The sequence below is a fragment of the Phoenix dactylifera genome, chromosome 3 (genome assembly GCF_009389715.1).
Source record: "Phoenix dactylifera cultivar Barhee BC4 chromosome 3, palm_55x_up_171113_PBpolish2nd_filt_p, whole genome shotgun sequence".
NCBI classification, from domain to species: domain Eukaryota; kingdom Viridiplantae; phylum Streptophyta; class Magnoliopsida; order Arecales; family Arecaceae; genus Phoenix; species Phoenix dactylifera.
This window is the reverse complement of record NC_052394.1, coordinates 12,933,376-12,945,128: the sequence shown is the minus strand read 5'-3', so window position 1 is coordinate 12,945,128 and position 11,753 is coordinate 12,933,376. Positions and strand designations below refer to the sequence as shown.

General features: G+C 37.8%; 1 protein-coding gene across 1 annotated transcript; it reads right to left on the bottom strand.

Moving 5' to 3' along the window:
- Positions 1-922: 922 nt before the first annotated feature.
- LOC103723005 (BSD domain-containing protein C22A12.14c-like) lies at positions 923-2,668 on the bottom strand. Its single transcript, XM_008813785.4, has one exon. It carries the CDS (start codon positions 2,381-2,383, stop codon positions 1,160-1,162), a length of 1,224 nt encoding a protein of 407 aa, XP_008812007.1. The 5' UTR covers positions 2,384-2,668; the 3' UTR covers positions 923-1,159.
- Positions 2,669-11,753: the final 9,085 nt, after the last annotated feature.

The window sequence follows — 11,753 nt, the reverse complement described above, 5'->3', positions numbered from 1 at the left end:
CTTTAAGTGATAATTTGAGATGCCTATAAAAGTATGGAAGATGATGCTGCCCACTATTATCAAGGGAAAAGACTGATTCTCAAGCTTCACATATAGGTCTTCCTGTTTGAAAAACCAAATGCATATCCATCAAAACAATTAGAGATTTTTCATCGATTGCATAATGAGTAATCTAGGAAAAAAATAAATATTTGAACGATATCTGCACTTTTTGCACATTACATACATGTGCATGTTGTTTACAAGTTATCCAGCAGTAATTAGATAAGTAAACAGCAAGACCAAAAATGGTGTCAATATTGAGACTTTTAAAGAAACAAAGGTTGTACTCTTTTCTGCAACAAATATAATCAACTCCTCTGAGCGAAAACAAGAAGCAGGAAAGTGGATAAAATAATAAACCTGAAATCCATTATAAACCAGTAACACTGCTTAATTAACCATTTTTTTAAGAAAATATCTATGAAGATTCAAAAGATACCAAAATGGTAATATACTATGGAGTTATTCGTAGTATAAAAAATAAATAAAAGATAGGGACAAGCGTCGGTCAAGGTTCAAGAAAACTACAGCTCCAAAAACTATCAAAAACTACTGCTCCAAAAGCTATCAAAAACTCTCCAAAAACTATCAATTTCTTAGGCATTACTATGAAAGATTTTCTGATCCTAACTAAACATGAAACAGACGAATTAAAAAAAATGAGTGTGAGAACATTAAATGGAACTTAAATTGCCAACAACACTCCATATTGGCAAAACAGATAAGAGGGAGACATGCTCAAATAATATCCAATGTTATTAATTAACAGAACTTTTGAAAAGCGTCAAATTCTCAGAGGAAAAAGATGATTTTGGCTTTCCAACAGACCAGATAAATTAGCATGTTGCAGGAAAAAGCTAAGCATTAAAGAAAGCTCAGGTAAAAAAGATCCAAACAGCATTATGGAAAAGCTTTTGGACAAGTAGTGTATAACATTACAGAATTGAAGCATTTACAATTCTTAAATATCTAAATACACATACATACAATTAAATGCAAATAAACAGCAAATCTAAACAATTACCATTGAAAGCAGACCTCTACAAAAGCAAGAAAGTCTAAACATGGACAATATATACATAACAAAGTCAGTGCCCAACATTCCTTTAGCCAAATTTCAAGGCTTGGTGGGTTCATCATCATCATCTTCAATGTCCCAGATCAGAACTTCATCCTCTTCAGCAGCGCCAAGTCTCTTGTGCAAATCCACCTTACACAAACTGTCATTAGGGCCTGCCACTCTTTTCTCATCATGCTCCTCAAGATCCTCGAGCTCATCCCACTCAAAATCATCTTCCTCTGGCATAGACAGCTTGCTCTCTTCAACCTCCACCTTCCTTTCCTCCTGCATCTTCTCATTCAATTTGGATATCCAAACATCACCATTTCTTTCAGCATTTCCCACATTTCCTACCATCGACTGGACTCCTTGTTCAACCTGGGACCTTTCTATGGATTCCTTCTCCTCTATGGATCCCAAACCCCCACATATTCCTTTCTCCACCACCTTGTCTTCTTTTTCTCCTCCAGTTTCTGCTTCTTTCTGTTCTTTTACTTCCTTCTCCTCCTCCTCATCATCAGCATCCCAGCTCAAATCCTCCTCCTCCTCTTCCCTCGAAATAACCCTTCTGATGAGCCTCGCTTGGGCATCCTCCGCCTGCTTGAGCATATGAATCCTGTAGAAATACCGACTCCAGAAGGTCTCATAATCCACTACATCAGGCACAAGCTTCTCAATAACACCCTTTAAAATCCCATTCTCATATCCAAGCCTCTCAATTTCCTCCTCCTTCTCCGCCAACTCAAACCCTGTTCTCCAAATCTCGAAATCCTCCACATCCTCCGGCTCCTCCAAGAACGTTTTTTGATCGCACTGGACAGCAAGAACCTGCGCCTCGAACCTGCTATGCTGCTTCGACGAGATTTCCGTGGTCTTCTGCGGCCCAGAGGACTCGCGGGGGCGGAGGAGAGCTTCCCGGCCGTGGGCGAGGATCCCGACGACGGAGCAGCCGACGGACTCGATGGACTCCTGGGCGGAGGCGGCGCCGGCCTCGAGGGAGCCCGGGAGGTCGCGTACGACGCAGGCGACGGCCGCCTGCAGCGCCGCCGTCTCCTTCTTCAGGCCGGAGCGGAACTCCTCCAGGTCCCTGCGGTAGGTCTGCATCACAGTCTCCGATTTCACGGCGAGGATCTTGATGAGACCTCCGAGGTTCCACATAGCGCCGCGGCCAGTGGAAGAAATAGCGTTAGGGTTAGAGTTAGCTGCGATCTCCTCCTCGACGTCGCCGCCGCCGTCGTCGTCGTCGTGGAGGTTGGAGAGGACAGATTTAAAGAAATCCATGGGGATTGAGGAAGGGGTAAGAATCAGAAAGAAAGATGAAAAAGACGACGAGAGAGGGAAAGAAGGACAACTGCAATAGTCTTCTTCCGCGAATAATCGGAATTAGGTAGCGTGGAAGTTGGTCGACCCAACGATGCATGGAAATGGATAAACTTTGTCCGCAGTCTTCCAGTAACTTCACAGGTGCGGCGGCCGCAAGGAATGCGTGCATGGCTTTCTTTCTTTCGTTTGTTACGAATTCGAGACCTGAGAGCAGGGACCAGGTTCGGTCATACGGCGATACGGTCGGCGGACCGCTTAACTGGGAGCTGTTTGCTTGCCGTGGGTTACAAAGGTCATTTCTTTCGGATCAAACGCTTCCAATCTTATCGGATCCGCAAAAGGAACCCATCTCATCAGCCCAGGCAAGGAAACTCCTAAAGAGGATATATAAAGAACTTTTTTTAACTAATGATTCATTCTATGATCCATCACAATCTTGAGCATTTGTAGAATATCCACAATTAAACAAAACAGGAAAAAAAAGGGGGAAAGATCCAAAATATTCTGCACAAAAAATCCATATTTATTTATATTCAATGTGCCACAAGGAGAATAGATTTAAAGGCATCCATAACAGCATCTTGCATCTCCAATTTTGACGAGCTCGAGGAGATGAAAAAGATAGACTTTTGTGGTAATCACTTTGTTTGCTAACTGAGAACCAAATTTGATACTTGTAATCCTCTCTCCCAATCTTTCCATCTCCATTAATACTTTTTCGAAAACCACTAGCTTCTTTTACAATATTGCTGCATGAATGTACTCTTTCGCTCCCTTTAGCTTTAGCTTCATGACTTAGGATATCCAACATATACCTATTTATTTGATGTACTAATATATATATACCAACTATTATCTTTCTCTTGTGAATATGTTATGCTTTCTTAACCAAGGTTTTTGAATAGATTTTTCTATTTAAGTTACAAATGCCCAACTATTAATATATCTTATTTAGTTTTGCCTAGAAAATTTAATTGTTATTGCTTTTTTTTGTTGGGAAGTTGCTATAACCTTTCAGCATCTTCTTTTTGAGTTTTTATTTTTAATCCTCACACACACAAATCATTTACTATTATAAACTATTATATATCTATATTTCGTTTTCGTTCTCTATAATGTTTTTCCCTTTCTTAAGAATAAAACAATATTGACTATTCTTAAAATTGCTTGAAAAAAATGTAAATTTCAATCTCTTTGAACTATAGGTGATAATTTTACGGAGTTCACAGATAATAGCATACAATGAAAAAAAGCATCTACAAAAAATGTGAGCACAAACTTATCTTACAAAAATAAATATTTAAATATCTTTAGTAATAAATGCAGGTTAAAGAAAGCCAGGCCAATTTGCTCATATCACGATGATTTAGATTCTTGGATTGGATCGTAATAAGAAACTATAGGTAGGTTGTACTCGATATTGCTTTGGGAGATAATGATTCATAAACATATTCCTATTATATAATGTCAAGCCAACTTTGTATATGGTACTATTCTAACTTAAGCTAATCTTATCTTGATTTGATTAGATCTATTTGGAAATGGTAGAAGCCTAACTATACCAAGAAATGTCAAACATAGGTTTATATCTCATGATGATTTATAAAATTTACAAAATTGTGGATTCACAGATTTTTTAAAGATGTACACAACATATAGAGCAAGACATCTGATTGCCTTCCTTTTACATTATGATTACTATTTTTTTTATTTTAAATCTTTAAATTGTGATGTTCCAAGATTCTAATTTAAATAATTTCTCACTTTTCTCTTCCATGCATCTTTTATTTTTTTTACGTTTTTCTTTTTAAATTTGTTATATGGCAATTCAGTTTTGGAAAAAGATAGTAGTGCATTTTTTTAATTGTTCTTGTGCATTTTAGTTATATTAACTGATCGTAAGAATAATTATATTCACTAATATTAAGGATAGCACTCATGTATTGGTTTCAAGGGCCAATTTTGGCACCAGTAAGCCATTAATGAAGGCTCAAGGAGTAGAATACATAAAAATTGACAAGGTTTCTTCTAATCTAATTATGCGACCATTTGGACCATATGATGGATGATAAAACATGCATAAAAGTTTTGCTAAGAAGCCAATCATTGGCACTTCAAATCACCTTTTATTCTCCTATTCTCATGACCCTTACTTCTAGTAGACTCTAGAAACATGAAAAGAATTATGTTAGAGAGGTGCCTACATATAGAAATAAAAGCCTATTCAAGGAAAGTATACCTCTCATATTAAATGGATGTTTAATACTTCAGACCCTTTCCTTCTTAACACATCCGAAAAAAAGTAGAAAAATAGAAGAATGAGACATAGATGTCCCAAAAAAAAGAAGAAGAAAAAGAAAAAGAAGTGGAGAAGAAAAGGAAAATATAGTTGCTTTCTTTCTTATAACACAAACCTGATGTGCCCCTCCACAATATCTACAAGGAGGTAATAGCCTAAACTGTGCTTCCTTTTTAGAGTCGCTATTAGGCATGAACCCATTCCTATGTTGTTATATTTTTTTAGAAACTATATTGGCAAAAGCTCCCTCTTATGAAGAAGTTATATAAGTATGGTATTACTTAACTACATTAGCATAAGCTTGGTGCAAAAGTGGGGAATATTAATCATGTCCTTTTCATTTGTAATCGCTCTATATGAATGTGGGGTTAAATCAAATCGGAGCAACCATGGACAATTATGATCCAAATGAGGAGGAGGAGGTACTTCCTTCAACCTGCTTAACTCAATTTTTTTAAAAAATAAAAAAAATAAAAAATTTATGAAATTAGGGTCTAGGTTTCTTTTTTCTGTATTAATGAACTATAAAACTAAGTTACGAAGCCTCTATTTCTACTAGTGAGATCCGCTCTTGTACAACTTTTGATCAGATTTCTTTTCTAATTAAAATAGATTATAGATTTTTTGAAATAGATGTAACTAATGGAAATAGCCATATAAGTATAAAAATCTAAAATCCTATAAAAGGTAAATTTTGACATGTACATCGACTTTGTCTTCGGCTGTCTTGCCTAATTATTTCTGAATTAGAAGATGTGCCTAGTTAAAATCTATCTCAAAAGAAAATTTTTATTTTGACTAACACATTTTGGAGTCTTAAAGATGGAATTTAGTCTTAATCACTCAGTGTGTCACACCATTAGAGGGACCGCATCGCATAACTCGAAACATTACCTGATTCAAAAAAGGGAGCACCTCAGTCGGTCCTATACTCAGAGGGGTTTTTTTTTAGGGGAACTTGCTCAGCGGTCCATTTATTGACCGAACTTTAATATTAAATCCCTGTTGACCGGTTGTTTAACAACCGGTCCATATATATTTCAACATTGCTTTATGGGACCAAAATGCCCCCGCCTCTCCCATTCCCACCGAAGAAGGAGAAGAAAAAGGCAGCCGCCAGCCACGGCCCACCCCCTCCCGCGCCTGCCGCCGGCCACAGCCCGCCCCCTCCCGCACCCGCTGCCCCCTTCCGCGCCGCCGGAAATACCTCCGCCCCCACGGTGGGGAGGTGCCAAAGAAGAGGAGCCGCTGCCCCCCCGGTGGCCCCATCCTGTGGCCGCCACCGTCCGACCCCCTTCCGTAGCTGTCGGCCTCGCGAGAGGAGAAGGAAGAAGAAAGAAGGAGAAGGGAAGAAGAGAAGAAAAAAAAAAGAAAAAGAAAAGAAAATAAAAGAAAATGAAAGAAAAAGAAGAAAAAAAATAAAATAAAAATAAAAATAAAGTTAACTGTGTTCCTAGACAAGTTAATTGTGTTCACAGATAACTTAACTGTGTTCACAGACCTGGAGTCGACCTCTGCTCATCTGGAGTCGACCCCTTAACAGCACGAGTCGACCCCTGCTCACCTGGAGTCGACTCTCAGGCTTTCCTAGACAAGTTAACTGTGTTCACAAACAAGTTAACTGTGTTCCTAGATAACTTAACTATGTACCTAGACAACTGTGTTCCTAGACAAGTTAACTGTGTTCCCAAACAACTGAACTGTATTCCTAGACAACTGTGTTCCTAGACAAATTAACTGTGTTCACAGACAACTTAACTGTGTTCCTAGACAATTGTGTTCCTAGACAAATTAACTGTGTTCCTAGACAAGTTAACTGTGTTCACAAACAAGTTAACTGTGTTCCTAGATAACTTAACTATGTACCTAGACAACTGTGTTCCTAGACAAGTTAACTGTGTTCCCAAACAACTGTGTTCCTAGACAAGTTAACTGTGTTCACAGACAACTTAACTGTGTTCCTAGACAACTGTATTCCTAGACAAATTAACTGTGTTCCTAGACAAGTTAACTGTGTTCCTAGACAAGTTAACTGTGTTCCCAAACAACTTAACTGTGTTCCAAGACAACTGTGTTCCTAGACAAGTTAACTGTGTTCACAGACAACTTAACTGTGTTCCTAGACAACTGTGTTCCTAGACAAATTAACTGTGTTCCTAGACAAGTTAACTGTGTTCACAAACAAGTTAACTGTGTTCCTAGATAACTTAACTATGTACCTAGACAACTGTGTTCCTAGACAAGTTAACTGTGTTCCCAAACAACTGAACTGTGTTCCTAGACAACTGTGTTCCTAGACAAGTTAACTGTGTTCACAGACAACTTAACTGTGTTCCTAGACAACTGTGTTCCTAGACAAATTAACTGTGTTCCTAGACAAGTTAACTGTGTTCCTAGACAAGTTAACTGTGTTCCTAGACAAGTTAACTGTGTTCCCAAACAACTTAACTGTGTTCCAAGACAACTGTGTTCCTAGACAAGTTAACTGTGTTCCTAGACAACTGTGTTCCTAGACAAATTAACTGTGTTCCTAGACAAGTTAACTGTGTTCCTAGACAAGTTAACTGTGTTCCTAGACAAGTTAACTGTGTTCCCAAACAACTTAACTGTGTTCCAAGACAACTGTGTTCCTAGACAAGTTAACTATGTTCACAGACAACTTAACTGTGTTCCTAGACAACTGTGTTCCTAGACAAGTTAACTGTGTTCTTAGACAAGTTAACTGTGTTCCCAAACAACTTAACTGTGTTCCTAGACAACTGTGTTCCTAGACAAGTTAACTGTGTTTACAAACAACTTAACTGTGTTCCTAGACAACTGTGTTCCTAGACAAATTAACTGTGTTCCTAGACAAGTTAACTGTGTTCCCAAACAACTTAACTGTATTCTTAGATAACTGTGTTCCTAAACAACTTAACTGTGTTCACAGACAACTTAACTGTGTTCCTAGACAAGTTAACTGTGTTCCTAGACAAGTTAACTGTGTTTCCAAATAATTTAACTATGTTCCTAAACAACTGTGTTCCTAGACAAATTAACTGTGTTCCTAGACAACTTAACTGTGTTCCCAAACAAGTTAACTGTGTTCCCAAACAACTTAACTGTGTTCCTAAACAACTGTGTTCCTAGACAAGTTAACTGTGTTCACAGACAACTTAACTGTGTTCCTAGACAAGTTAACTGTATTCTTAGATAACTGTGTTCCCAAACAACTTAACTGTGTTCACAGACAACTTAACTGTGTTCCTAGACAACTGTGTTCCTAGACAAGTTAACTGTGTTCCTAGACAAGTTAACTGTGTTCCCAAACAATTTAACTGTGTTCCTAAACAACTGTATTCCTAAATAAGTTAACTGTGTTCCTAGACAAATTAACTGTGTTCCTAGACAACTTAACTGTGTTCCCAGACAAGTTAACTGTGTTCCCAAATAACTTAACTGTGTTCCTAAACAACTGTGTTCCTAGACAAGTTAACTGTGTTCACAGACAAGTTAACTGTGTTCCTAGACAAGTTAACTGTGTTCCTAGATAAGTTAACTGTGTTCCCAAACAACTTAACTGTGTTCCTAGACAACTGTGTTCCTAGACAAGTTAACTGTGTTTACAGACAACTTAACTGTGTTCTTAGACAACTGTGTTCCTAGACAAATTAATTATGTTCCTAGACAAGTTAACTGTGTTCCCAAATAACTTAACTGTATTCTTAGATAACTGTGTTCCTAAACAACTTAACTGTGTTCACAGACAACTTAACTGTGTTCCTAGACAACTGTGTTCCTAGACAAGTTAACTGTGTTCCTAGACAAGTTAACTGTGTTCCCAAACAATTTAATTGTGTTCCTAAACAACTGTGTTCCTAGATAAGTTAACTGTGTTCCTAGATAAATTAACTGTGTTCCTAGACAACTTAACTGTGTTCCCAAACAAGTTAACTGTGTTCCCAAACAACTTAACTGTGTTTCTAAACAACTGTGTTCCTAGACAAGTTAAATGTGTTCACAGACAACTTAACTGTGTTCCTAGACAAGTTAACTGTATTCTTAGATAACTGTGTTCCTAAACAACTTAACTGTGTTCACAGACAACTTAACTGTGTTCCTAGACAACTGTGTTCCTAGACAAGTTAACTGTGTTCCTAGACAAGTTAACTGTGTTCCCAAACAATTTAACTGTGTTCCTAAACAACTGTGTTCCTAGACAAGTTAACTGTGTTCCTAGACAAATTAACTGTGTTCCTAGACAACTTAACTGTGTTCCCAGACAAGTTAACTGTGTTCCCAAACAACTTAACTGTGTGTTCACAGACAACTTAACTGTGTTCCTAGACAAGTTAACTGTATTCTTAGATAACTGTGTTCCTAAACAACTTAACTGTGTTCACAGACAACTTAACTGTGTTCCTAGACAACTGTGTTCCTAGACAAGTTAACTATGTTCCTAGACAAGTTAACTGTGTTCCTAAACAACTGTGTTCCTAGACAAGTTAACTGTATTCCTAGACAAATTAACTGTGTTCCTAGACAACTTAACTGTGTTCCCAGACAAGTTAACTGTGTTCCCAAACAACTTAACTGTGTTCCTAAACAACTGTGTTCCTAGACAAGTTAACTGTGTTCACAGACAACTTAACTGTGTTCCTAGACAAGTTAACTGTGTTCACATACAACTTAACTGTGTTCACAGACCTGGGGTCGACCCCTGCTCACGTGGAGTCGACCCCTTAATAGCACGAGTCGACCCCTGCTCACCTGGAGTCGACTCTCTCAGGCTTTCCAGAGAGCTGTTTTTCTGCCTGATTTCAGGGGTCGACTCCATATCTTTAGGGGTCGACCCCAGCTCTTCAGGGGTCGACCCCAGCTTGACCCCAGCTCAGCATAAGTCTACAATAATTTTCTAATAATACTTAACTGTGTGCACAGTCGAAATAACTGTGTTCCGGGATGATTTAAATATGTTCCAAGCTTATTTAACTGTGTGTCATGTTAGATTAAGTGTATTCCAAACTTATTTAATTGTTCCAAGCTTATTTAACTTTATTTTTATTTTTTCCTTTTTTTCTTTTTTTTTTCTTTTTTTTTCTTCTCTTCTTCCCTTCTTCTTCTTTCTTCTTTTTTCTCCTTCCGCGAGCTGGCGGCACACAGTTAAGTTGTCTGCGAACACAGTTAACAGGACTGTGCACACAGTTAAGTGTTCTTAGAAAATTGTTGTAGAAGTGAGCGAGTCGACCCAAGATTCTCACGAGTCGACCCCAGCAGAGCAGGAGTCGACCCCAGTTCAAACTTTTTCTTTTCTTTTTCTTTTTTTTCTTCTCTTCTTCCCTTCTTTTTCTTTCTTCTCTTTCTGCGAGGCCGGCGGCGCCGGAAAGGGGCTGGGCCACGGCGGACGCTGGAGGAGGGCGGGCCGTGGCCGGCGACAGCCGCAGGATGCGGGACGGCGCCCTTCTTCCTCTTCTTCGGCACCTTCCCACCATGGGGGCGGGGGCGGAGGCATTCCCGACGGCGCGGCCGCGGGAGGGGGCTCGGGAGGAGGCGAGCCGGGCCGGCGGCGGCCGCGGGAGGGGGCAGGCCGCGGTCGGCAGCACCCGCGGCTCGGAGATTACAGTTCGGAAAGTCTCTGAAATTTTTCTTCTTCGGAAGGATGGGAGATCATGAGAGAAGGGGCATTTTCGGTATCTTATTTCAAAATAAAAGGGGCTCAGGGACCGGGAATTACAGTTTGAAAAGTTTCTGGACCGGTTGTTTTAGATTTAATTAACAAGGACTTTTTGTTACAGTGGAGTCTTTAGAGGGATGGGAAAGTAAATTCCCCTTTCTTTTATTTTACTTTTTGCTCTTATATTTGGATTTCATTTTTCCCATACTTTGTTGCAATTTGAATTACATAATATTTGCCCATCAAACCAATGTCTTGGTTTACATTAAAGAATTAGCTTAAATTAAACCATTAACTTAGATCTAATAAAGTCATGGCATTCTGTATGCAAAATGATATGGAATAAAATTATATCTATCCTTTTTCTGATTTTTTATTAGTTTCCCCAAACTTTTAGGATTAACTGGGATTTATTTTCATAATTTATTTTTCTTTAATTATGTTATTTATATACTTTGCTTCTTTTCTACTTTGATTTTGTTATGTTTCTTTGCGATGTTATTTATATCTCTAGGCTATATGTCTCCAGAATTTGGTATAATCTGAGTAGAGTAGAACTTTGTACAACTCATTTACACCTTAAATATTGTAATATTAGAGGAAACCTCCTGAGCTTTTGAATTAAGCAAAATAATCTTATATCAAATAAGTTGGAAGAGCCAAGATTAAGCAATTTTTTACCAAGGCATTTAATGACATAAATTCATTTAATGGAAATTATTTACAATTTGATTTGACAATTTAATATACTTCTCATATAATTGTTAGATCTTGATATGACTCTGTAGATGCTCCAAGCCAATAAATCATTCTATTTATACTTTGTTTTTCATGTAAAAGAAATAATGTGTAATATGATCTTTTTTACTTTCGTAGTTTCAACCAGAATTGTTGTAGAATATATGATACTATATCTCCTTTTTGTTTTTTAAAATAACCAGATTTTAATTTCTATTTGTATTACTCTTAAACTTGTATTGACTATTTGGCGCTAATCAAATCGTTTAATAGTTGAAGCTAATGGACTAAGCAAGATGTACGGCAATATTTTTACTAATATTTCACTTCGAGATAGGGTTGCAAATATAAGTTGCGTTGACTTGTGAACTAGCTAAATAGACCCGACACCATTCTGAAGATCTGTGGGTTGAGTTGGGTCAACAAAAAATAGTCTTGACTTGATCCAAACTCGATTTGGCCCAATCCAGAAACTGCAATCATATAAATCTTCTTTTCTTTTACTTTAAATATCATTTCCAATTCAATGAATATACTTTCATTTAAAGTAATTCATCTTTTTCTATCTCAACAACTACATCTCCTTTCATATATTTTCACTTAAATTATATATAAATATTCATATTTTGTTATTTATT